This window comes from Alligator mississippiensis, chromosome 1, assembly GCF_030867095.1.
Source record: "Alligator mississippiensis isolate rAllMis1 chromosome 1, rAllMis1, whole genome shotgun sequence".
Classification (NCBI taxonomy): domain Eukaryota; kingdom Metazoa; phylum Chordata; order Crocodylia; family Alligatoridae; genus Alligator; species Alligator mississippiensis.
In genome coordinates, this window is record NC_081824.1 from 15874997 (window position 1) to 15902463 (window position 27467).

The window sequence follows — 27467 nt, forward strand, 5'->3', positions numbered from 1 at the left end:
TCCAAACCTGGAAATCCCCAGGGATTTCTATGGAGTCCAAGGATTCACAGAAGGCCAAGACCATCTGTTCAGAGGTTTGATGTCCCCCCATGAGTTCTGATCCTGTCTCACGTCAACTGGAGCTACATTACAGGGCAGCCACTCTCAGAACATTTTAAATCCAGTCATGTACTTAATTTGTCTGATTTGTTTGTCATATTTTTAAGTCCAAACCTACTAAATGCCATCTCTGATTTACTTCAAATTCTCCAAAACACTGTACCCTGAGATGCAATTGAGTACATGAAAAACAGGAGTACTGGGGTTGGGTAAGATGAATGTAAAGGTGTTAGGATTTGGAACATGGGTGACTGCTGCCGCCTTAGTCAGGGGGGTCACATACTCCCCCTGAGACCAGTCCCATCAACCAGGGACCAGGGTCCCCCGCAGCCGATCCTGCCAACCGGGGTGGGGGAGGTCCCCTGCGGGCAATCCTGCAACAGTCGATCGCTGTGGCTGATTGCTGCAATTGCTGCAGCCACTTCCAGAAGTGGCTGTGGCTGCTTCTGGGAGCAAGCGCCGGCCAATCGCTGCAGCCGTGCCCAGCTGCAGCCGCAGCCGCAGCCACCTTCCGAAGTGGCTGCAGCAATCGCAGCGATTGGCTGGAGCTTGCAGGGGGGGTCACTGGCACTCCTGCCTGCCCCCCCACCCATCGCCTAAGCAGCAAGCGCAGCCAGTCAGGGGGTGCACCAACACTCTCAGGGGGTGCATGTGCACCCCCGTGCACCACCTACATGTCACCACTGATTTGGAAAAAAATTGTTCTTACCAAAAAGGGAACTAGAAACAGTCCCTTATTAAATCACCTCTGAAACTGCTGTGCCACATCTCTGCTGTTATTGATGTCATTTTAAAATCTGACCACCTAAACACAGATCAAATCTGTTTTCCTTATGGTTTTCACAAGCCAGATGGAGAGGTAATCATAGCTAGGGTAGAGAATCTGCATATGATCCCCTGTGAGACTTGAGCATACAGAAGTTGTTATTAATTCCCAAATTAGCGATCCCCTGTGAGACTTGAGCATACAGAAGTTGTCATTAATTCCCAAATTAGCAATGACCTTGTCAGCAATGAATTTCATGAATTGTGTCATGGTTCCCCTGCAATGAGATGGGTGTTCAGGCAGGTCACTTTTGCACAGCTTTTGTGGGCAAGACAAGGGGACATGGCTTCTAAAGTACACATCCTGTCAGCAACAAGGACATATAGAGCTATATAGAGCCAAGGAGGCCCTGTGGCTTAGTTGGCTGAAGTACCTGCCTAGTAAATAGAAGATCCTGGGTTCAAATCCCAGCAGGGCCTGTATGTCTTCATCTTTGTGGATGAACACAGACTGAGTTCAGTCTGTCATTATTTGCCCCTGCATGTCACAGTCCATTTAAAAAGTAGGGTGGTGCTTTTGAGTTCAGTCTGTCATAAAAGCACTACAACACAATTTTTAATGAGGAGCAGTGTCTGTGAAAGAAACAGGATCATATCTGCTATAAAGGGATATGAGGGCTTCCAGAACTGTCCCTGGTTGTGTCATTTGCATCCACAAAGATGGGCCGACATTGCGAGGTCACGGTCGGCAGGGCTAACCGGACCCTATCGTGCATCCACAGGTGCATCTCAAGTAGGTCCAAGGAGGTGATCCTCCCCCTCTACATGACACTGGTCAGGCCACAGCTGGAGTACTGTGTCCAGTTCTGGGCACCCCACTTCAAGAGGGATGTGGACAACATTGAGAGGGTCCAGAGGAGGGCCACCCGCATGATCCAGGGGCAGCAGGGCAGACCCTACAATGAGAGGCTACAGAACCTGAACCTGTTCAGCCTTCATAAGAGAAGGCTGAGGGGGGACCTTGTGACCGTCTATAAACTCACTAGGGGGGACCAGAAGGGTTTGGGGGAGACCTTGTTTCCCCCAGCACCCCCCGGGATAACAAGGAATAATGGCCACAAGTTGTTGGAGAGTAGGTTTAGGTTTAGATTAGACATCCGTAAGAACTACTTCACAGCTAGGGCGGCTGGGATCTGGAACCAACTTCCAAGGGAAGTGGTGCTGGCTCCTACCCTGGGGGTCTTTAAGAAGCGGCTCAATGCCTACCTGGCTGGGGTCATTTGAGCCCAGTTTTCCTCCTGCCCAGGCAGGGGGTCGGACTTGAAGATCTACAAGGTCCCTTCCGACCCTACTTCTATGAAACTATGAGGAATAACGCCCACAAGTTGTTGGAGAGTAGGTTTAGGTTTAGATTAGACAGCCGTAAGAACTACTTCACAGCTAGGGCGGCTGGGATCTGGAACCAACTTCCAAGGGAAGTGGTGCTGGCTCCTACCCTGGGGGTCTTTAAGAAGTGGCTCAATGCCTACCTGGCTGGGGTCATTTGAGCCCAGTTTTCCTCCTGCCCAGGCAGGGGGTCGGACTTGAAGATCTACAAGGTCCTTTCCAACCCGACTTCTATGATGTAGAGAGTAGTGCAGAATCTGTTCTTCACCCCAAATAGCTTAGTCTCCCTGGGATTTTCCAATGGATTGCATGATATATTAACCCAGGGGTGTCAAACATAAGGCCCAGGGGCTGGATCTGGCCTGCCTGCAGAGCCCCATAATCCAATCCTCGGTTCTGCCCTGTTACCCACATGCTGTGTTGGACTAGCCTGGAATGAAGTCTCAGGTATGCAGTGTGTGCAGGGCCCACTGGGGGCACTTCCTGGTCTGTGCAGCCTGTGGGACCCACTGGGGCCAGGTCCAGGGCTGCCCCACATGTGGGGCCCACCGGAGCTAGGTCCCAGGTTGTGCCACATGCGGTGGCTACTCTGGCCAGCCTAGGCAGGTGCCCCGTGCACTGGATCAGGCATGCGGCAGGGGGTGAGGGGTACCCATGGGCCTGATCTAGCTGTAGACTAGCTCTTTGCCACTCATCCAGCCTATGAGGCCATATGAGTTTGACACCCTTGTATTAATCAACTACTTCCCCCTCATTGCAATGGCAGAGCATTGGCGGTGCTCTCATCTCCCCTTCTTTTATCTGTGGAATGTTATGTGATGTTCTGCAAGGTGTTGTGAGCAGCTATGTTGGCCCTGCAAGGTTTGGCTTCATCTTTGGTTTACTGCACATAGTACTTATTAAGCTTCAACAAATGAAACAGTGGGTTCATCTACACAAGGTGCTAACTGCACAGTAACCTGATATTACTGCGCAGTAGCATCATGTGGCAAAAGCTTTGGCTGGGATTCAAAGCTTTGGCTAGGATGATCTAGTTGGGGATGGTCCTGCCTTGAGCAGGGGGGTTGGACTAGATGATCTCCTGAGGTCCCTTCCAATCCTAATTTTCTTTGAGTCTATGAAAAACAGACCCTGCTCCAGGAAAGTAACTGAGCCAGGGTTGCCTGCGTGTCTGGCTTGCTGAAGGCTGTTTGGTAGGTTTCTGTGCTTGAATGTGTGCTCTGAGCAGTTGAGTGAACTGATTGCTGATTGACTGCTATCTGGGTGTGACAAAGGGCCCTAACAAAGGGTCCTAGCCAGTCCAGGCCCAGGAGACATATATAAGGTGACAGTTCAAGGGACCAGAAGAGCAGCAAACAAGGAAAAATGAATAGGACAGATTGCAAGCAGTTCACAGGTCAGTTTGCCACCCTGCTCTTTGAAAGGGAGCCTAAAAGGTAAGATTCTTTTTTTATATGTAATTAGGATGGACTAACCTCATTGGCAACGTGTAGCAGGTACATGCACACCCCCTGAGATTGGCCACTGCTGCCGCTGCCGCCGGCGGCTACGGGCAGTTGCTACTTGCCACCATCCGCCTCCACTGGCGGTATCTTTAGGTGGTTGCTGATCACTAGTTGGCACTCGCCACACACCCCCACAACTGACAGCACCACGGCCACCTGCAGGAGCTCCCTGCTCACCACTGCCACACTTCCACCACTGCCACTGCCACCATTGCCTGTGGGCAGTCACCATGCCCCCCCAGCCTCCGGAGGCATGCCATGTTCGTGACTAACCTACATAGTTTTATTTTAGCAGCTAAAACTCAGCAGCTAGACCAAGACTAAGCCCCTTATTTAACTAGAGCCCAGTGTGAGGGGGAGTTTGCTTGGAAACTCTCTCTCACATTCCTTTACTGTAAGCTTGCTGAGAGGAAAGAGGTTGCAGGGAAAAAGGAACACTTCAGATCAAGGAACAGCAAACAGACCAGCTACAGAGGAGTTTGCTAGGGAAAGTCTGCTTGAAAAGAGAGACAAGAAGTGAGAAGCGGCAGGTTAGAAGACCCAGGGACATGGCTAAAGGATGTTGCAATCCCAGAGCCACTGCCACTTCCAGTGGCTTGTCTGTTTTCATCTGTGATGTGTCTGTCCAGGCAGGACCACACACCACTGTGGCTTCCACCCAGGTCCTGATTTGGTGCTGTGCAGTCTGTGGCTTGCAGATTCTTTCCAGTGTCATCCAGGTGGGGGAGTGCCTGCAATGTAAGCAGTGCCTTCTGGTGGTGTCCCTCAAGGAGTAGGCAAGAGAGCTACAGGAGGAGGTAGCAAGGCTCCGAGGTATCCTCCACCATGAGAATTTCCTCGATTCCAGAGGAATCCTTTAGGAATCCTTTCCAGAGGAAACCTTTAGGACTGTGGAGGAAGAACTGCCAGAGGTGGTGCTAGAAAAGGAAGAAGGTATGGACTCCCTGGAAGGTGGAAACTGGAAATGTGTATCTTTTGGCAGCAAGAAGAAGGTGTCATCCCCATATGCAGTAGTTTGCTTGGAGAACAGATATGGAATGCTAGCAACAGAGGAGAAAGAGCGCATTTCATTGGTGGAAGAGGCCAGGCCAGGAATCCCCAAAGTGGAGAGGATGGAGACCACTGCCACAAAAAGGAAGGTATGGGTGGTAGTGGTTGGAAACTCCCCCTTGCACGGGGTAGAGGGACCCATCTGCAGGCCTGACCTGTTGAACTGCGAAGTCTGCTGCTTGCCTGGAACCCGAATCCAAGATGTCACAGAAGGCAAGACTCGTCAAACCCTTTGACCCCATGCAGCTCCGGGTGGCTCCAGTGGTGGGTGGCAGCAACCCGATGCAGCACTCTCTCAGGGCCCTGCAGCTTCTGCCCTGTGTCCAGATGTTGGCTCTGTAGAGGCAAAAGACAGAATCCTTTTGTGAGAGTTTGCAGCATTGCAGAGATAAGATGCTCCACACCGGGGCCCTGTGCCACCCAGCCTCAGATCAGAGGCTGGCCATGCATGGGTGCCCAGGGAATATGGTAAGCTGTCTGGACAGGACTGGGCCCAGGCAGCTGCCGGTCAAACCCCCTGACCCCACTTGCTCCCCTAGGGCCAGCAGGCCGCTGGATGCTGGCCACAGGCAGCCTGACTTCGCTGCCCCATTAATGTGCATTAATGCATCTACATGTATGTTAATGTGGTTTAACTAATTGCACCTAAATTTGATACTTGCTTTATGCAGGTATCAAATTCAGGTGGGATTAGCCTAAATTCACCATTTTTAAGGTGCATTAAAGGCACACACATGTAGACATGCACCTTTAATGTGCCTTAAATCAGGCTAATATGCATTAAATGCACATGTGTAGTGAGTATAACTAGAGAGCCTTTAATCACCGCTGGCCAACTGCTCAGACTAGCTGGTAGATGGGAAGTGCACAAGTGCTGCATGCCTGAAATGTGGTAGAAGATCCTTTGTATCTGTGATACATAGAATAACTATAGAAACCAAACAGACTCTAATGATCACATAAGAAAACCGGTCACCACACACATACCCATGCAGGTGCACCCTATTTCACTACAATTCTTTGAGATATGTCACTTGATTAGTCATTTCCTGGTATGAACTACAAGGGCCTTGAAACTCCTTGTTTATTATTATATTTTTGTCAGTCTAACTGAGACTGGTACTGTCTTCTGGGAAGACAGAGAAAAGGGAGAGAAACTTGGTTAGAAACAGATGAGTGATCTCATCAAACTAAGGGTAAGGGAAAGTAAAAGGGAAAGGAGGCCTGAAAAAAGCTGAGGCTTTGCTGAGCCAAGATTTTGGTAAAGGCTTATAAAGACAGTATCAGGGTTACTTTAGAGCAGACTAGTCATTAGTATATCCAACACAGGGGACTGGACCTGATGGCCCAAGAGGCCCATTTCTGTCCTGTGTTCCCATATGCATAACATTTTCCATGTGCTCTATCTGTAAATCATGGTGCTGATGGGGACAATGAGCTGTTTACTGCATCAATATTGATTCTTAGAACTGCTTGTACAATACTATCTCTCCCATAATTTTCCCACTGCAGAGAATGTCTCTTAGAACTTCAATAAGCAAAGTAGAGACAGAAGAAAGACATTGATGCAGTTGCTTGTATTCCAGACCACCATTTTAGGTTATTGCCATAAAGCTGCAATGTCATCTACTAAACAGCAGACACTCAGAATTTAGTTGAGATCATCAGTTTATAGAGAATGTCACTATTGTTTTAGTGAAATAAATCCAGAAAAATAGTTAACCAGCCATTGATTTAAAACAAACAAAGATCCCTATAAGGGATTATCCCAAACTGGGGAGTTTGTGCAACATCGTTTTCATGTAACCTCAGTCCCTATTTACTGCAGTCACCATAGATAAAGAGCTACCATTATTTCTGACAAAGCCATTTTTCTGTCCCTAATAAATGGTGGAAACACAGCATGCTCAGGTTTACTAATCTCACAGGTACTGCCATTCCCTGAGCCTTGCCAGCCCTAAGGAAATGCAGACCCCTCTATTCACTGAAGGAGACCTGCATCAGAATTGGTAATGAACATGTTTTAAATGCACGTGTAGGTAAGAATAAAGTCATGGGTGGATCTAGGGTTTTGAAAAGGGAGGTGCAGATGGTGTGGTGTATCAGCCCATATAGCACAGTGCACATTTTTCCCAGGTAAAAAGAAACTAGAAGATTTACTAATACACTAGGGCCTGTATTATTCAGTTTAAGATTGAAACAAAAACAAATATAACTTTACTGAAATGAGACAAAAACAGTTTGCAGGCCTGTGAAACAGGAGCTACCAGGAGCAGCTAACAAGCAGCAGAATTGCAGAAGAAAGGCTAGCTTAATTAGTGAAACATTAAGACCATTAAAAAAGAAGAGAGGATCATTAACACCTATGAGATGAAGAGTTTAAAAGGAATCAGTAGATTATAATGAGCCTTGAAGTCAAGTGACTCCCTCAGCATTGCCTGACTAGAAGTGCTGCTGACACTGCCAGGCAGGTGGTTTTAAACTTTAGGTGGATCAGGAATCAAAGGAGAGGTGCAAGTACATCAGTGCACCCCACCCCTTTGGATCCATCCCTGAACAAAGTTTACTGTAAACTGATTCAGGTACTGTGGATAAAAGCGTTCCTACAAGCTTTGCATTTAGCTTTTAAATTTTCATTGAGGGTGTCTATCACAATAATTGCATCCTCAACAGGTCTAAAACCATTTTCATTTTAAATGCAATCTGTACATAATAACCTAGAACAGTAATTGTCAACCAGGGGTATGCATACCCTTAGGGGTACTTAAAAAGGTTGTAGGGGGTATGCAGAACGAATGAGAAAAATTACTGTTTTATAGAGATACATCAGTCCCATATCGGATCAGTGCTGATATAAGGAAAATTGACTGTATTGGCAATCGGCCTTTTTTTGGCTAATGTGGCTGATAAATGCCCTGTGCCTGCAGGCAGCTGCAGCATGGCACACAGGCAGCCAGGAGCACAACCCAGCAGTGTGGAGAGCAGCCAGGTCTGACTGGTAAGACTGTTGTGAGGAAAGGGGTGTGGAGGGGGTGCAGATGACACTGGGGAGGCCCCAGCAGTGGGGGAAGGAGTGAGGCTGGGGCTGGGGCTGGATCAGGTGCTGTACAGCCGAGGCAAGATGTGGAACAGAGCCGCAGCTCATCCAAGGGGTGTGGGGATGGCTCCCACTGCTGCATGCACCATGGGAGGGCATGGGGAGGAGGGGCCTCTGGATCTGCGCGTGGGGTGGGGGTGGGCTGCCACTGTGGACTGGGGCTGGGATTGCGCTGGTCTCTTCCTGGCGGAGGGGCTGGGTCTGTGCTTGGGCAGGCAGTGGCAGTGCTGGACAGGGGAGCTATGGTGAATTTTGGGGGGGCTGCAGCCCCCCACCCGTAGGTCCCCTTCCAGCACCACCACTACCCGCCCCAAGCACAGCCCAGCCCAGCCCAGCCCAGCCCCCTGCCAGGAAAATCCCAATGCTGCCCCAGCCCCAGCCCGCAGTGGCATCCTGCCCTGCCCTGCATGCAGATCCAGGGGGCACACAGTCCCCATACCCTCCCAGATGCGTGCAGCAGCAGGAGTCGCCGCCCTGCATCCCCTGAACGAGCTGCTCGTGGCTCTGTCCCACACCCCACCCTGGCTGTACAGTCCCTGCCCCTGCCGCTGCTCCAGCCCCACTCCCTCCCTCACCTCGATCTACCCCCCGCCCCTTCCCTCCCTCCTGTTAATGGTAACATTAAAAACAAGAAAAAAATATAAGGGGATACATGAGCTGAAACTCTGAGACCAAAGGGATACACTTGTTAAAAAAGGTTGAAAACCGCTGATCTAGAAGTTGCCAATACTAATCTAGCATAAGGGAATACAACACAGTCCCTTTAAATAAATTTGTGAGCCCTTGTGTGAGGCTCACCATATTCTGCATTTTAGAAGCCAGCAGAAACTAGGTCAAGCTGTAGGATGTATGTAATAACCATTTCAGATTTGTGTCATTAGCATTCATGGTTATTTAGAACTCAGCTATCCTCAGATGATTTATTTATAACATTTGTAAAGAGCAAAAGACCCATGTAAGTACCAAAAAGAAGAGGAGCAGAAAGGAGATCCCAGCCAAAAAGCACCATAAAAACACACCTAGCAAGCTAGGCCATGGAGGAAAAAAAGAGACTCTTGCCTGCTATTTGCAGCTGGAGTTGTAGGCAGAAATGAGGAAGGAGCAGCAATGGGCAGCTGGAAAGACCAAAAGGATAATGACAGATAGTAGAAGCTGGGAAAACCAAAACTAAATAGATTATGTTCCCTTGCTTGTAGTTCATGTCACTTTACATGTCCTCTCCCTGATGCTTAATGTAACCAGTGACAGGACTAAGAATCCCCTCTCCTACTACCCTTGTAACAGCCACTTAGGAATCTTGCATCTTTGAAATGTGCTGCCAAACAGAGACTGGAAACTAGCCCTTGCCTGATCATGTATAGGTTTTAATCTTACTCCCCGCCTTTATAGCCTGTCTAGAAAGAAGTGTCAGTTCATTATTTCATACTGTAACTTAATGCTCAGGCTTAACAGCATAGGATCGCTCTCCTCCATTTACCAGGGTCTTTTGTTCACTGGAGGTTAAGGTATTAGAGTGTTATTTTTAAATATACTTCCAATGCTGAAGAGTTAAAAATAGGCTTCTGTGAAAATGCCAGTGAAGAGCACAGTAATTAGTTAAACCTTGTTAGACATCACAAGAAGGTTATAACTCCTCCCAGAAAGAGGCATAGTAAAAGCAGCTTTCACAGGGATTTAAACCTAGAAGATCAGCTGCGCGGTCACAGTGTGAAGAAGTTTGCATTACAGACAACTTTGGAATAAATCAGCTTGATTCAGCTACATGGAAGTTACAAGAGTCACTTTCTTTATCAAGATGTTCATATGAATCCTGTGGATTTTTTACTTTAGAGAAATCACCGCTAAGGAAGAAGTTTAAAAAGATGGAGCTGGGAAAGGCAAAACTTCTGAGAACTGGTCTTAATGCCTTGTATCAGGCCATACATCCTGTGCATGGTATAGCCTGGACCGATGGGAAGCAAGTGGTACTGACTGCTTTACACCTTCTTAATGGAGAACTAAGATTTGGTGACTCAAGTGTTATTGGGCAATTCGAACACGTTCATGGGCTTTACTGGGGTTCATCTGCTGCAGATGCCCCAGCTCTGCTGGCTGTTCAACATAAAAAGCATGCCACTGTTTGGCAGCTTGGCTATAACTTTGCAGAAAAAAACAAGCTCCTGGCTTCTCAGACTTGTGAAATTAGTGAGCCATTTCCCCTGCTTCCCCAGGGGTGTGTGTGGCATCCCAAGAAGGAGATCTTGGCTGTGCTTACTAAACGGGACACCTCAGTTTTACATGCTGTTCGTTCTGATAACTCCAGGGTTAAGGCGGATATCAAGAGTAGCGGTCTCATCCATTGTGCTTGCTGGACTAAGAACGGTAATCGCTTGGTGGTTGCTATAGGCAGTACCCTTCACTCTTATATATGGGATGATACTCAGAAAACCCTAAATGCTTGCTCCTTTTGCCCAATATTTGATGTAGGAAGCTACATCTGTGCTATAGAAGCTACTTTGGATTTCCAAATTGCTGTAGCCACTGAGCTTCCCCTAGATAAGATCTGTGGCCTAAATGCAGGAACTGCATTTGATGTGCCATCTGGCATGGAAATGGGTTCTTTATCTTCCCCGTCTACTCTGGCCTTTGGAGATGAGGAATATTCTATATACCTAAGAAGAAAGTCTACAGATTCAGAAAGATCAATAGCTGTTGAGTCAGTAGCTTCTTCTTCATCATGTCCTCCGGAGTTAACCCGTATTCTTGCAAACCACAGGCTATCTGATCCTAGTCCTCTCATTTCTCTGAGACGCAAAGAATATATCTCAGGAAACAGGCAAGACTCTTCATACCTAATTTTGGTGACTTTTGAGAGGAAGGTAACCACCACCAGAAAAGTCATCATCCCAGGCATTCTGGTCCCTGATATAATAGCTTTTGACTTTAGAGCTCAGATTGTGGCAGTAGCCTCAAATACTTGTAATGTTGTTTTGGTTTATTCAGTCACTTCTTCCTGCATGCCCAATATTCAACAAATCCAGCTGGAGAAAAGTGAAAGAGCAAAGGGCTTGTGCTTCTTGACAGATAAATTCTTGTTGATTTTGATTGGAAAGCAGAAATTCTCGGAGTCTGCTCTCATTCCGTGTTCAAGTACAGACAAGTACATTATTCGTTTAATGATTAAAGAATTAATATTTGAAGAAGATTCTTTAGCAATGCCTGACACCAGCCAGAATGTACTTTACAATTTGGAATCCTCAGTGACTATACCTGGAAAAAGAAAATGTTTTGAAAATCTTGCCATGGAAGATCAACCTTCAAGCCGGGAGTTGCTAATACCAGGTAGTACCATTATTCACTCTCCTAGTGGCCGGAGAAGACTCATAGAATTGAAGTCCCCTAGTTATGAGCAGAGTTCATCATCGAGTGTGAGTGATCTTGAGGAAAAAAGAGTCCATGGTGACTCATCACCAGTTGCTTTAGAAACTTTAGATGCCGAACCAGCTAGTCGGTCAATGGCTATTTTTGGAGTTGAGACTTCTGCCAGGATTTCTAACAGACAAGATTCTCCTAAACCTTCTCAAGAAACTTCTACTTCTCCTAAAATTAGCAACTCTTCAAGTGACAGTGGAGAAAATCACATACCCAGGAATCTAGAGAGACTGTGCAGCAGCTTTACAGAATTACAACTGCGTCTTTCTGAACTAATAGAGTTCACTAAAAATGGGAAGAGGTTCTCTCTAACATACCCATCTTCTCAAGAACCACCTTTTGTTCATATCACTTATCAGGTAACTGTTTTATTAACTTACCGATGTTCTCATCAGGTAACTTTTTCTTTTAAAAAAAATTATTTTTAAACTTGTTGAAAGGCATGTGGCTGTCTCTAGACTCCAATTAGCAAGTTTCATCTGTGGTCAACACTGGATTTCATTCAAACTTATAAAACAATTTGTCATTGAAGAAGTAATTTCAGGAGATTCTACATAGGAAATTAGGGTCTATTCTTCCATCCTTGCTTAGAAGTAACTGCAATTGAAGTTAATTGGATCTGCATACTTATAGAGGAGCAAACCTCCTTAACACTGTTCAGCTACTGTGAAAAAGCTTTCCATGTTAGTTCAGAATGGAAATGGGTTCACAAATAGTTTTTTCTGCATACAATACTTATGCATCCTTACCTACAGTCTCCCAGGCCTCAAACATGGGTTCATATCCAAATTTGAAGGCAACCAGAATCTCTGAGGGGCTGAAACACAACTTTGTGTCCAAACTTCTCAAAAATGCAGGTGGGGATGATCTGAACTTTGTGATTAAGCCCACCTCTAATTGAGTCTCTCACTAAGCATCTTGGTTGGAGCCAGGCATTTTAAATGTCTATAAAATACCTGACACTTTAAATTACTTTTTTACAAAAGATAAGTCACAATATGCCAGATCATCAAGGCTTTATCCGTTTGTTATTCAGACAAAAATTACATTGACTTCAGTGAGAGTTTTATCTGAACAAGGATAACAGGATTAGGTTCACTATTAATTATTCCTATGGGTACTGTTGCTCTTGCTGCTACTACTACTAAGTATTTCTGAGGCACCTTTCAAATAGTATCTAGGTACCAATTATACATTTATTTCGGTTTATTGTTGTTTTTAAAACTGTGAGTATCCATTAGTGTAAAAGGCATTCTGGAAATACAAGATGCATTATTATGTAGTAATGTTAAAAAGATGTGCCTTAAGGTTAAATTTCGGTGTCAAGAGTGTAGTAATGACTTCCTTTCACGTTAATGAGAGCCACATGCATGCCTAAGACAGGAAATCATTATTTTACTCAATCATCATTTATTATGTATTAGTAATTATTTATTTGATATTTTAGCATTTCCCAGTGTATTAAGCACTCAGCATAAAAGCAACGCTTTTGATCTGGATTGGTTAATAATTTAACTTGAATACATTACATTCATTCTAATGTAGAAAACAAACTGTTCTAATATACCGGGACAGCTCCCTCTGCCTTGCAGAGATGGGACCAGCCCCCTGTGCCTCCTGCCAGCCTGTGGCTGGCACCTGGAGGAGCCTGGAGTTCCCCCTGGCTGCTGCAGGGAGGCAAAGTAGGGTAGGAGAAGCCCTGGACGGAACGGCTCCCATCAGAAGCAAATTTGCTTCCGAAGGGTACACATTCAGATGTGTGCAGTAGCATATGTGTAGATGCCAACCAGGAGCAAATTTACTCTCAGTCAGCCCCACCACCGGGGGCCACCTTCAGGCTAGGCCATGGGGCTTCTCCAGCCCCAGGGCTGGGGTGGCTCTTTGCCTGCCCCAGGCTGTCCCTCAAAATGCTGCAGTGACAGTGGGGCTCTGAGCCACCTGTAGCCAGCCTCTGGCTACTAGATCCCACACTAGTGGCCCCAAGTCACCGGCAGCAGCCTACCTGGACCCCAGTACTGTCCCCCTGGCACAGCCCCACCATCTGCTTGCCTGTTCTGCACTATGCCCCAGCGCTGGGCACTGCAGGCATCTGCCCAGGCCCATCAGCACCCAGACTGTTGCATGTAGCCCCTGAGGGCCATCACTGTCCCCTGCAGGGATAGTGTAGTGTTAAACACAAATCCAAACTGCATTTCTGTTCTACTCTTTTTATACATTAGAAGTACTTACATCAAGCATGCATCATTGCCCAGACATGATCAATCCTATTTAGTGCCATGTACCTTACAATTTGCTGATTAGAGAACTTATTTAATTACAACCTTCCCACTTGTATCTATTATATCTCACATAAGAGAGTACCAGGTTTGATGGTACTCTCTTATGTGCTTTCTTTATTTATTATACCAGTGTACACTGATTTTGTCCATCTCAAGATAAACATCTTGAATAAATTCCAAATGTTCTGATGCACTCTGGTGCTTTGTAGAGTACTTCAAACCTGCACGTTTCAACTCTTACTGTTCTTCACCTGCCTTGTAGCCTACAGGTTCCAGTCAGGTGCTGTGTTCATAGTGGGAAAAATCAAGATGTGGCCTGGATGCCATTAATCTCTCTCTATGGCATACATTCTACATCAGTAGTTCTCAGCCTTTATAGACTGAAGGTACCCCACATTAGACTCAAGGTAGCCCTCAGAAAATGCCAGCTATTACCTTGCACTCTTTTTGACTGTGAGAAAAGCAATATAGCCATTCTTCTGTTGCAATGAACTCAAAAAGATCACAGGCAGTCAAAGTGTGTTTGACACTATAGATTCCTGTTTGAAATCTCTGTGTTTATCTTGTGTAGGTGCTTGCAGACCTAACAGCGCCAGTATTGTACAGCACCCCTTGGCAGCCTTAAAAGGATCTTATGGTACCCCAGAGTAGTTCAGCACCCTAGTTGAGAATCACTGACTGCATCTAAATGAGATGCTTACCGCACAAGTCTTACTAGAGCTACTGAGCAGTAGTGGCACAGAATGGCCTTTTCATGACATTGACTATGCAGTAGCCCAAGACTACTGTGCAGTAGCATCATGTCATGTTTTCTGCCATGCACTGGGCTGTCCCCACCAGGCCTGGCCTGCACTGAGCTCGGCAGTGTCACTGGGAGTGGGGGTTCGGGGGGCTACGGCCCCCCGTGGCCCCACTCCCAGCACCACTGCCGCAGCTGCCCAGTTTGAGCACAGCCCGGTCGAGAAGAGCCTGGTGCTGCCCCGGCCCCAGCCCACCTTGCCCTGCCCCATGTGTAGATCCAGGGGCATGTGCCCCGCTGTGCCTTCCCGGGCTGCATGCCCCTCCCTTTACCCCCTGGATGAGCCACTTGTGGCTCCGTCCCCCATCCTACCCCAGCTGTGCAGGGCCTGCCCCTGCCTCAGCCCTACTCCCTACCTCAGAGCTGCTGCAGCTGCCAGCACTGCCCTGCATTTGGCGGGGGTACATGCCCCCCCACCCCAATCTGTCTGCAGCAGAGGCGGTTGCTGCTACAGGCTGGGCTTTGTGCCCTGGGCCCTGCTGCACGTGCCCCCTGGGCCTCTGCCCCTTCCCTCCTCCATCAGCTGACTTGCTGGGCTGGGGTGAGGCGGTGCACATGCGCACGCATGCACACACTCAGCCCCCACAGTCCAGGATTGACTTCAAGATGCTCCCAGATCCACCAGTCAATCCCGATAGACCAGTTGGTGACCACTGCTGTACAATGACTATGTGGGCATCTGAAAACATAAAAAGGAAGGTTTAAACCATGTTAAGTACAAATAAGAGTAAATGATGAACTGTGGATTTTATGTTGTAACAACCATAATATGCACAAGTCTTCAAGTTCATTTAAACAAACAATAAGACAAAGCTGAATCTAAATTAAGTAATCATTTAATTACCTATGCATACTGGGTAGGTTACAGGAAAATGGGATTTTTTTTCTAGTGCTATAGTATTTGTGTGCTCTGGAAATATCACACTTGTGCAGTAGTACCAGAGTTTATAGCCTCTGAAAGTCACAGTCATAACAGAAAGACCTGATCACTCATGCTTTGGACATGTCACTACTACAGCCTGGGCAATAACATCCAGGCTCCAGAGACGATTAAATCATTCATGCCTTAACTTCCTGTACGATTGTTGCATCATGTAAAGACCAGAGATTCAGAATAATGTGGGAGGGCAAAGAGACACAGTAACAAGGGTATTATGACATAAGTTAAAAAAAAAGCATTGAATAATTGGTTATGGATTTATTTCACTTTCTTGCTGCAATGAGATATTTTATCATTCAGTTTCCTTCTAGAAAAAAATGACAGTTGCAAGATAATTAACTAGCTTCATTCGAAAGCTAATTATAGCAGAAAATTAGACCAATCTGTATTTGAAATGACTGACATTTAGGCACACTTCACTAAAAGGGATAAGATTCATCTGCTGTGCTTTAAAAGAACACCATTAAGCTCACATTTTGTTCTCAGGCAGTATTGCGTCAAAATCCATCTCAGCAACAATGTATATCACAATATTAACCAAGAAAATAAATCTTTTGGGCAATTAGCCATTATAATTTCCTGTTTAACATTCACCAGTAATGTATACACATCAATTTATACTTTTATAGCATCCTTCATAAAATGTCCCACATGATACTTTGCTGCTACGGTTGAATGTAAAATAAGCAAGAACTAAGGAAAAGAATAGAGAAAATCCAGATAAATAGGAAGAAAAAACTGTGAAACAAGCGTATGCAATACGGAAAAACAAGGAGGGAAGATAAATATGGAGCCAGGGCTGGAGAACTGAATGAGTAAAGGAGTAGCCGGATACTAAGCCAGAAATATTAGCTGTAATATGTCCATAAAGCATCCTGAAATCAGGAGGACAATTCTGAATTAGACCAAGTAATAGAAAGGAAGCCATGAAAGTGATGGAAGATAAAGGTGATATGCTTCTGCTTTCTCGAGTGACAGACGAGTCAGGAAGCTTTAAGTTTAGAGAGCAGAGATTTAGGAAGACCATAAAAGAGTGAACTGCAGTAGTTAAGACAGGAGGTGATTAATGCACATATAAGGCTTTAAGCAAAGGCAAAGTAAGGACAACTTCTGATAATGTTCTGAACCCAATCAGCAGCAGATACAAAGACGCAAGAGATGTGGAAGGGAAAGTCTGAGGCCAATGATGACTTCCAGATTTCTCATCTTAGAATCAAAGTTGAGACCTGAGTTAAGAAAAGTGGTAACAGAATCAAACATCATGGGTGTGTCCAGATGTGCAGGCATGTGTGGTTTGTTGCGCCACAAACCTCTTTGTGGTGCCACAAAATGCACACGTTGCATGTTAAACTATGTGCAGTGCTGCTAATTTGCAGTACAGGCACAAAATTTCCTACCGGGATTTCCTGATAGCAAAAAAAAAAACAAAAAACCAACCCTGGAAAAAAGGAGGTGCAAAGCATGCAGAAACAGCATGTACTGGAACAAATGTGGAGCTGGGAGAGCAAGCAGCCCAGGGCTATCTGCTCCCCCATCTCCACATGCTGCAGAGCCCTCGTGCTAAGGCACACTGTGACCCAGCCACAGAGCAGCCGGCTGGGTTGCAGTGTGCTTCAAGAAGGGGGAGCAGATATCTCTGGGATAGTGCTCCTCTGTCTCCACATGCTTCAGTGCAGGCAGCTCCGCAGTAAAGTTGGGAGTGTGCTGTTAGTATTTGTGCCACAGCAAGCGCATGTCCCTGCTCATCTGGACATAGCCAATCAGGGCAAAAGAGACTTCTTACCTAAAATAGATTTCACAGCCTCTGAACATTCACTTACAGGATTATTACCATGTGGCCAACAGCTAACAAGACAGGCACATAGAAAGCTCAGAATCCTATACTTTATGTTTCAGATCTCCCTGTGTGGGATATGTGCCATGGCTGCATTGAGAGCTGAGGGCACTTGGGATGGCATTCTATTCCTTTGTGGTCATCTAAATGGCGTTTTTTCCCCCCTACATGACATTTTGGGCATTTATGCCCAGGTAGGAATTCTATTCCTTTAAGACTGTGTGCATAGACAACTATGTATGTACACAGAGTAGCGTGTACAGTAAGCTGTGCTCTGGTTATGTATGTGCCTGGCGACATACATGTGTTCCTCCATGAATATGTAGTGGTATCTAAGACCTGAAAATCAGGAGTCCAAAATGCATAACCAGAGGGTACTAGACTCCAGCGGGAGAAGTAGGAGGACTTCCTGTATTTTGTTCCTAATGTGTGAGTGACTTGGAGACTCAGGTTTTAGGACCCTGTAAAATGTTTTTTGCATCTATTTGTTGTCTCATTGCATATGATGATATTGAACAAGGGAAAAGGGCAGGATGGCTAATGGGAATGAGGGAATGTCAGTGAAAATTCACACATCCGAGATTGAAAATTCAAAGGCCATTTGTACATGCCACAAAATTAGTCTTTAAAGCAGCTTAATGCCCTTTTGCACCGCTTTAATGGTGCAGCTATTTGTATGGGTTGGCAGAGTAATGCGCTTTAATGGCGGGCTGTTTACATGTGCCGGCGGCGTAATGCACGTTAAATGACTTTGGGATGCAACAAAATAAAACATCTCCAAGGTGGTTTAGTTTGCTGTGGGGGGAAGCACCAGGTCCCATGCATCTCAGGGGCTGTGCAGACAGCCTGTGCAGGCAGCCCAGCGGCAGCCTGTGCAGGCAGGGTCCACTAAAGTAAAAAAAAAAGTGGTGAGCCTGTTTTTTTTTTTTTTGTCCCCAGAGCCTGCCTGCCTGTCTGCCTGAGCTGCACAAGGGCTTGGTGCTTCCCTCCGCAGCTTCAGGGCCCTCCGGGACTGCTCAGGCTGGGTGCTTGTGGGCAGGTGCCACCTGGGGGGCACCACCACTGCTGTGGAGGGAAGCACCAGCCCCTTCCACCCCTGACAGCTTAGGAACCGCTTGGCCCGCTGGCAGCTCGCCCCCCCCTCCCCGCTGCCAGAGAAGCAGGTAAGGGTCGGGCCCGACCCTTGTGTACATGCCACGGGGGTTTACTTTGCCTTTAATTGAAGCGGTGTTTCTAAAGACCCACCGCTTCAATTTAGGGAGAATTAAACTGAAGTAAACCCCTGTGGCGTGTACAAATGCCCAAAGAGCTCAGTTCAGTTTAACCATTTGGGCTGGATAATATCCATTCCAGGATGCTGTAAGACCTGTCATGTAAAATTGCAGAATCTAAAGGTAGGACCTATATTTAAGGAATAAAATGTGATTCACATAACTGCAGGTCTGTTAGTCTGTCCACAATTAGCATGCAAAGCTTTAGTTCAAATTTTAAATCAAAGAGATTGTTGAAAATGTTAAAGACATGATATTACCAAAGGTAGATCATGCCAAACTAACCTGATATCCTTCTTGGACAATAAAATTGATTACCGATACAAGGGAAACACAGTAGACTTGATTTATTCAGACATCAGTAAAGTATTTGATATAATGCCACATGAGAAATGATAAGTTTAATTGGAGTAGATGTGTATTAGTAGAAGTATTGTAAGGTCAGTAAGGAACTGTCTAAATGGGAAACAAAAATGGATTGTGTTAAAAGGGGAACTATAGGCGTGGAGTGAGGTTACTAGTGGATGTCCTCCTGGATTGATTGGGACTGATCTTATATTTTCATTAAGGACCTTAGCACAAAAAGTAGGAGTGTGATAATGAAATTTGCTGATATAAAATTTGGGGGCAGAGAAGAGCACTGCCAATAAAGAGGGGCAATAGACTATAATACAGGAAGAATGTGATGACCTTGAGGACTGGGATAACAGAAAGTGGTTGAAATCTAATAGTACAAATTGTGAGGCTATGCACTTAGGGAATAACATGAAGAATTCATGCTATAAGCTAGGGTCTCATCAGATGAACCAATTTAGGTGAAGAAGACTTAGGTGTGTTAATTATAGATGATTACAATCTGCCAGTGTCATGCAGCTGTGAAAAGGGCAAATGTGATCCTAGGGCATATTAGGCAAGGTACGTCCAGCAGAGGCAGGGAAATTTTAATGTCAGTGTATCAGGTACAAGACCTCATCTGGAAAATTGTGTGCACTTCTAGTCACCTATGTTCAAAAAAGATTACTTCAGACTGGCCAACATTAATTTTGGGCTGGATCTCAGCAGATGGGTTATAGCTATCATAAGAGTGAGGTTTTGGAACTCCCTGTTGGATAGCGGAGACATAAAACTTCTAAGGTGCAGCTGGAGCATTTGATGAAAGAAATGATATGATGTGGTTACTTGTGACATCCATGAGCAGAGAGAGGTAGTTGGCCATGTTAGCCTGAAGTCAGCCAGAAGGCAGGGTAGATCTGCACCTTTAGAGACTAACTAAAAAGGCTATATATACAGAGCACAAACTTCCATGATCACAGGTTCACATGAAAGCCAGCAACTAGGTTCAGTGATACAGGAAGTCCCTCCCAGCCTACATTCCTATATGTTTTGACTGTAAGACTTTTGGGGCAGGGACTAACTTTTTTAAAATCATAGAACCATTGGTTTGGAAGGGATTTCAAGGCCCATCAGTTCCAAGCCTCTGCACAGATGCCAGAGTCAACTGTTCCTAAACCATCCCAGACAGATGCCTATCCAGCCTTTTCTTTAAAATCCTGTTTTATACAGCACCCAAGGAAATGCAACTCTATAATTGCAGCCCCTGAGCACTACAGGCAGACAAATAGTATATAATAAAAACAGCTAAAAATCTAAAAGATCAAGTAGGATGAGAAAAATTGATTTATCATAAGGAATATGTATAAGATTATCATAATCTCAGTGGGAAAAGTAATTATCTTTGGAAAAATGATCTCAGTTCAGAGACAAGGGTTAAAAAAAAAAGGCTAAAAGCATGCAAGGATGTTGTGCCAGAAGAGGTGGTCAAGTTAGCCTCTCCTCATAGGGCCTGCCCCACTGCCCCTTGATCATGCGAGTGGCCCTCCTCTGGACCCTCTCAGTGCTAGCCACACTCCTCTTGAAGTGTGGAGCCCAGAACTGGATGCAGTACTCCAACTGCAGCCTGACCAATGCTGCATATAGGGAAAGGATCACCTCCCTGGACCTGCTTGTAATACGTCTGTAGATGCATGACAAGGTGCGGTTAGTCTTACTGACTGCTTCCTCGCATTTGGCGGCTCATGTCCTTCTTGGAGTCAACAATGACTCCAAGATCCCTTTCTGCCACTGTGTTGTTGAGAAAGGTGTTCCCCAGCCTCTAGGTGTGTTGCTGGTTCCTTCTCCCTAGATGCAGCACCTTGCACTTGTCTGCATTGAATTCCATCCTGTTCTCATCCACCCACCTCTGTAACCTGTCTAGATCCAGCTGGATTCTGTCCCTCCCCTCCAGCGTGCCCACTTCGCCCCACAACTTGGTGTCATCACCAAATTTGAACAGCTTGCTTTCCATCCCCACATCCAGATCACTGATAAAGATGATGAACAGTACAGGCCCCAGGACTGAGCCCTGGGGGACTCCACTGCCCACATCCCTCCAGGATGAAAATGACCTGTCCACCACCACTTCCTGGGTGTGACCATCTAGCCAGTTTGCCACCCATCTGACTGTGTAGGCATCAATGCCACAGTCATTAAGTTTTTTTTAAGAGAATGTGGTGGGAAACCATGTCAAAGGCCTTCTGAAAGTCCAGGAAAACGACATCCATCCCAGTACCCACATCCAGGGACTTTGTGACCTGATCATAAAAAGAATCCAGGTTAGTCAGGCAGGACCTGCCCTCAATGAACCCATGCTGGTTGCCCCTGGGCATTACCTCCCCTGCTGGGCCCTTGCAGATGTGCTCCTTGATAATTTTCTCAAAGGTCTTCCCAAGGACCGAGGTAAAATCAATGTGCTTAAATCAATCAGTGCTTAAATCAATGTGGTTACTCAGAGCTATAATAATATACATCTAAATGATTTAAAACAGAATGATAAAATGGTAATTTCACAAAATTTGGAGGCATTCTCTTTTTTATATTTGTAACCCAGAATAGGTGTATGGCGAGCTGGAGCACTGAATGAATAGGGAAAGAAAGGAAATTTGTTTTAGAAAGTATGCTACATGGTACAGGGAATGTTGCTTTAGCAAGAGGTTGATGGAATTACAAACAGCAAGACAGCACAAAAAGAAACTAAGAGATGAGTATTAAAAGAGATTAGAAGGCATATATTTAGCCAAAGGTTAATTAGTATATGGAACAGATTATTAGCCACAAAAGTAGACGAACTGTGAACTGATTAAAAAAGAAGTTTGACATCTTAAAGAAATATCAAAGGATAAGAAAAGCAAATGCTAGCAAGAACAGGCCTTAAATTATGGTTAGGATAGATAACTCCTGTCTTTCAGTCCCAAAATGTTATAGTGCTACCCTTGGTTTCATAGTAAATATGCAAAAGGAAAAGGTCTAGGGAGGAAGTGAACAGTATATCACTTACATTAGCAGATAATGTTAATTTGTGAGGTGTTGCAAACACAAATGATGCTAGAGGAAAAATATAGAAGTTTATCTATGGAATGCAAGAAAATACGGGCAGGAAAAACCAAAATGAATTTCAGTAGAGAAAAATGAAGCCGGATATTTAAAGAAAAGAAGACTCCAAGTCAAATATTTAATAATAGCAGAGTCACTTGAAAAGTGCTAATGCTGAAATTGATCTCCAGCAGGCAGCAAATTTTCTATAACCATCTGTATCAATTACACAGCTGCATAAACTTTTCGGTCATCAGCTGTTCCATATGCTGTGCCCCTGGAGCTTTTGCAACCACCAGTGCAACCCCCTGAGGAAGCTATGGGATTTCTTAGTTACCTAATCAGCACAACTTTACAATGCATCTCAGCAACCAGATTTGTACAGATGGACTATACATGAGCCAAAGGTTCTCTGCCTCTGAAACATCCACCTGTACAACTGGAACTAAGGGGACCATCATAGTGCTAGGCTTTTATACCCTTTCATTTCTGAAAGAGGTGATATATGATCATACTCATATGATCATATTCAGTGGACTGACGTTCTATTCAAAAGGGGACAATAGCTTGGGTTGGTAATACCGGTACACACATGCATAGACAAATATAGACAAGTCCCAGGCATTACAGATGCAAAGTTTGTTTCTGAGCTGGATATGAAGGGGCCCCAAGGAGCAGAAAGGAATTAGTCCCTCTGTAGTTGTGGGTGGAGAGACTGTGTCTAGAACTGAATTTTAATAGAGGTACTATATAGAAAGACAATTTCAGCAGGTACAGAAAAGAAAAATCAAAATGATTAAGAAGCTGGAGGGAACATTTTCTTTAAAAAGTATTGTAATAACTAAGGAAAAAAGGTGCCTAGAATTCTAACAAAATCTTTTCTTTCATATGCATTTGTCTGAAGAAATATTTCTCTAATGGAGCTGTTGCTGAAGAAACAAAATCTGTTCTCCTTTGTGACAGCAAGATCCACCTGAATTTGCTCCAGAGGCTTTTCGATCTGCCCGTTGTTGAAATGAAACATGGTATGTTCCTTTTATTACTGGTATCTAGGTTACACCCCAAATTTTCAATATGTAGGATGCAAGTGCGAGGCAGTATCTACAAGCTGTGAAAAGCATTATACTATTGTAAATGTGAAATTGCTACAAGGATTTCAAAGCTTCTTTTCTGATAAGCTCTTGTTTTCCTTGCCTAAAACATGGCAGAATGTCTCTTGAAAACACTTAAATGCTAAGTGTGATTACACAGCTGTCCCAGAACTGAAGCAATCTGTTAGATGCCTCTGCAGAGGGAGGCAGAGGAAATAACCAGGACAAGCTCTTTGGGAAGAGGGATACCTACTTTTAACGCCTTTGAGCATCTTGCTCCACCCTCCTTTACTCACATGCCACATACTCGATGATATGAAGGGGGTAGAATCATTTGTAAGATATAAAACTTTTATTCTGGAAATTCTGGGGATTAATTCAGTGCAAAATAAACACAAGGACTTGATGTCCTAGTTAGCCAAATTCCTCTTTGTACCTCTCTGCAATGATTTATTTGTAAAGAGGATGAGAAGCCAAGAAAATCCTATCCCCACATTGGTCATTGAACTATCTAGTGCAGTGATTCTCAACCACGGTGCCATTGCACCCTGGGATACCATGAGATCCTTTTAAGGGTGGCATAGGGTACCATGCAATATTAGCACTGTTAGGTATGCAAATGCCTCCATGTGATCCATGATATAATCATAGAATCACAGAAGATTAGGATTGGAAGGGACCTCAGGAGATCATTTACTCCATTTTTTCTCAGCCCATGGGTCACAAGAATATATGAAAGGGCTGTGAACAAACATTAAAAATGGATTTTCCTTTAAAGAAGAAAAAGGTGAGAAACCGTGGCTTTTCCCTTGCAGGCTGGCAGAGTTCCAGGTGGCAAGTGGCTGCTTGGGGCCTCCCATGCCCCACACACACCCACCCCCTGACCCACACACTGTGGGGGCTGGGACCTGGGGAACGGCGATAGTAGGTTGGGAGTGAAGGGCACTGAGGTGGGACTCGGCCATTGATGTTTACAAATGGGTCCTGGCACAAAAAAAGGTTGAGAAACACTGATTTAGTCCAACCCCCTGCTCAAAGCAGGACCATCCCCAGTTACATCATTCCTTCCAGGGCTTTGTCAAGTTGGGCCTTAAAAACAGAATGCAATTCAACAAGGAGAAATGCAAAGTGCTGCACCTAGGAAGGAAAACTGTCCAGCACACCTACTGCCTAGGAAATGACTTGCTTGGTGGAATGGAAGCGGAAAGGGATCCTGGAGTCCTAGTGGACTCCAAGATGAGCATGAGTTGTCAGTGTGGTTTCATAGATTTCATAGATTTCATAGACATTAGGGCTGGAAGGGGCCTCGGAAGATCATCGAGTCCAGCCCCCCGCCCAAAGGGCAGGACGTCAGCTGGGGTCATAGGATCCCAGCAAGATAAGCATCCAGTTTCATCTTGAAGGTGTTCAAGGTGTTCAACCTCCGGCGGCAGGCTGTTCCAGACCTTGGGGGCTCGGACAGTAAAGAAATTCTTCCTTATGTCCAGCCTGGTGAAGCCATCAGAAAAGCTAATGGCACTTTATCATGCATCAGCAGATGCATGACGAACAGATCCAAGGAGGTGATACTTCCCCTCTATCAGGCACTGGTCAGACCGCAGTTGGAGTACCACGTTCAATTTTGGGCGCCACACTTCAAGAGGGATGTGGATAACCTGGAGAGGGTCCAGAGAAGGGCCACTCGTATGGTTAAGGGCTTGCAGGCCAAGCCCTATGAGGAGAGACTGGGGCGCCTGGACCTCTTCAGCCTCCGCAAGAGAAGGTTGAGAGGCGACCTTGTGGCTGCCTATAAGTTCATCACGGGGGCACAGAAGGGAATTGGTGAGGTTTTATTCACCAAGGCGCCCCCGGGGGTTACAAGAAATAATGGCCACAAGCTAGCAGAGAGCAGATTTAGACTGGACATTAGAAAGAACTTCTTCATAGTTTGAGTGGCCAAGGTCTGGAACGGGCTCCCAAGGGAGGTGGTGCTCTCCCCTACCCTGGGGGTCTTCAAGAGGAGATTAGATAGGCATCTAGCTGGGGTCATCTATACCAGCACTGTTTCCTGCCTATGCAGGGGGTCGGACTCAATGATCTATTGAGGTCCCTTCCGACCCTAACATCTATGAATCTATGAATCTATGAACATCCAAGGATGGCGATTCCACCACCTCTCTAGGTAACCCGTTCCAGTGCTTCACCGCCCTCTTAGTGAGAGAGTTTTTCCTAATATTCAACCTAAACCTCCCTTGCTGCAACTTGAGACCATTGCACCTTGTTCTGTCATCTGTCACCACTGAGAACAGTCTAGCTCCAAGAGATTTCCCAGAGACAGTGGCAACATGTGGGGGGTGCACGGTGGTGCACATGCACCCCCTGAGAGCACTGGTGCACCCCCTGACAGGCCGCACTCCCCGCTTAGACCATGGGCAGTGGGGGCCAGCAGGAGTGCCGGTGCCCCCCTGTGAGCACCGGCTGGGAAGTGGGAGCGCTGCAGCCACTTCCAGAAGCACCATGGCCAGGTCCAGAAGCCAGTGAGTGAGATCAGACCAGACGCAGTGCCCCCCCACCTCACCCCCCCGGTTGGTGAGATCAGCTGTGGGGAACCCCCCCCCCCCCCGATCAGCAAGAATGGCCGTGGGGGGGACTCCCCCCTTGTCACTGACTGGTCACTGGGGCAGGCACATGCCCCCTGCCCAAGTAAGGTGGCACTGATCACTCACGCCCAGAGATTTCAAATATAAATCCATAGTGTCAAAAACATGTTGGGGTCTTTTTGAGTTCTTTGTAATAGAATAATTGATCCATTACTTTTCCATAGTCAGGAAATTAGTGAAAGGTAAGAGCTAGAATTTTCTGAGGTCTGGTGTCTAAAAAAGTTGAGAACCACTGATCTAGTGCATGTTTAGTAGCTTTCTAACTACTGTAGTGCATGCATTTCTGCCTTTTGCCTCTGTAACAGTATCTTGATACCATTATCAAGGAGGTGTCAAAACAACATTATAGTGGACAAAGGGAGAAGTGCATGCACTACAGCTATAAAGTAGCATACAATATATACTAAATAAATGTAATATGCATTTATGGCATCTACTATATTCTTCTAGTTGTGCTTTCTTGGGGAAGTTTCCCCTCTCAGCAGAGAAACCCATTTCTACCCCCCAACTCATACAACAAACAAAACTATTCTTTATAAGATTGGTTTTATTTACTGAATGTAGCAGAGAAAATCCAGGGTAAGCATGATATACTCTTAATGTTCTTACGGGAACAAGATATTCAGGTAAAATTGTTCCTTAAAACTTTCTTGGAAGGATGTTCTCATTAGAGGGAGATGAGCTCATACAATGCAATCTAGTACTATGCTTTCACAGATTGTTTTAAGAGAGAATCAAAATGCAAATTTGGCACCCTGAACAAAAAAAAGCTTCCCACATTGCCAGATTTGCAAAGAGAATTGATGAGACAACTTGCACACTAGTTGGGCAAGGAAAGTTGTCTCAGATTTTTTTTGATTGGTTAGGACTCAAAGAAGTGTTTGTTGGACACTATGGGCACATCCAGATGAGCAGGAATGTGCACTTTGCAGCACCTCAAAGACTTTTGGGGCACTGCAAAATGCATGCAGCGCATGTCAAAAGGTTCTCCACATGGAGTCAATATTAGATTCTGGGGAATCCCAGTATCTAAAAACAGTGCCAAAGAAAAGTGGGGTGACACACATGGTTGCAGTGTGCACTGACCAAAACCGGAGCCTGACTGGCCAGAGCCACCCTCTAGCTACCAGCCAAGCTCTGCATGCCCAAATTGCTGCTGCTACAGCCCCAGGAGGCCCCCAGGTTCCTAGCCTCCTAAACCCGACCTGGGGCAATTTGCTGCACACCAGAGTGCACGTGCAGGGGCATGCCTGGAAACAACTAACAGCAGCACAAATATGTGGGGTACGCGCATTCGTACTCGTGGGGACACTCCTTTCAAGGTGCCATATCCAGATCTTATCAGTCTATGACAAGACATTTTGAGAAAGTAAAAGAAAAGTCAAAGAAGAAAAGGTGGGGGAAGCATTGCCAATTCAGTGTTTCTGGGCATTTATACTCGTGCTCCAGGAGTGGGAAGGGAGCTTGGAGCATCACGTATATCAGTGTCCCTGTACTGAAAAATGGCAGCAGGGCTCATTGAACAAGCTTTAGTTAAAGTGCCCCTGCTGCGATTTTTCAGCATGGGGACACTGATACACGTGATGCTGGAGTCTGCCGGAGCGCGGTAAGTACAACACTCCAGCAGACTTGATTAATCGAGTCTGCTCTGACACACTGCAATTACAGTGCATTGAAGCAACCTCACTGCACGTGTATAGGCACCCTCTGTTACTAGATCTAGTGATTTTGGGGGGTTTCTACTAATAAAATGCATATATTAATATTTCTTTAGAAGTTTGTAGTGTGTAAAGCTTGGTGAAGTCTCTCAGGACATTTTTATGTCTCTAGATCTCCGTGTTAACAGTTAGTTCCTTTTTGGAGTTTGTCTGGTGAATTTTTGCTTTCAGGAGT

General features: G+C 45.6%; 2 protein-coding genes across 2 annotated transcripts in view; one reads left to right on the top strand and one right to left on the bottom strand.

The window, feature by feature from the left end:
- The window catches only part of FKBP1B (FKBP prolyl isomerase 1B), a 137598-nt gene that overhangs the window by 77777 nt on the left and 32354 nt on the right, over window positions 1-27467 (bottom strand). Inside the window, exon 2 of the mRNA XM_059729200.1 lies at window positions 4961-5141. The gene's annotated coding sequence lies outside the window, so the exon portion shown is untranslated. The remainder of the gene's footprint in view (window positions 1-4960; window positions 5142-27467) is intronic.
- The window catches only part of LOC102566623 (WD repeat and coiled-coil-containing protein), a 28977-nt gene continuing 11237 nt past the window's right edge, over window positions 9728-27467 (top strand). Inside the window, exons 1-2 of the mRNA XM_006269668.3 lie at window positions 9728-11672; window positions 22749-22869. Of these exons, the coding sequence (XP_006269730.2) occupies window positions 9765-11672; window positions 22749-22869 (2029 nt within the window). The 5' untranslated portion in view covers window positions 9728-9764. The remainder of the gene's footprint in view (window positions 11673-22748; window positions 22870-27467) is intronic.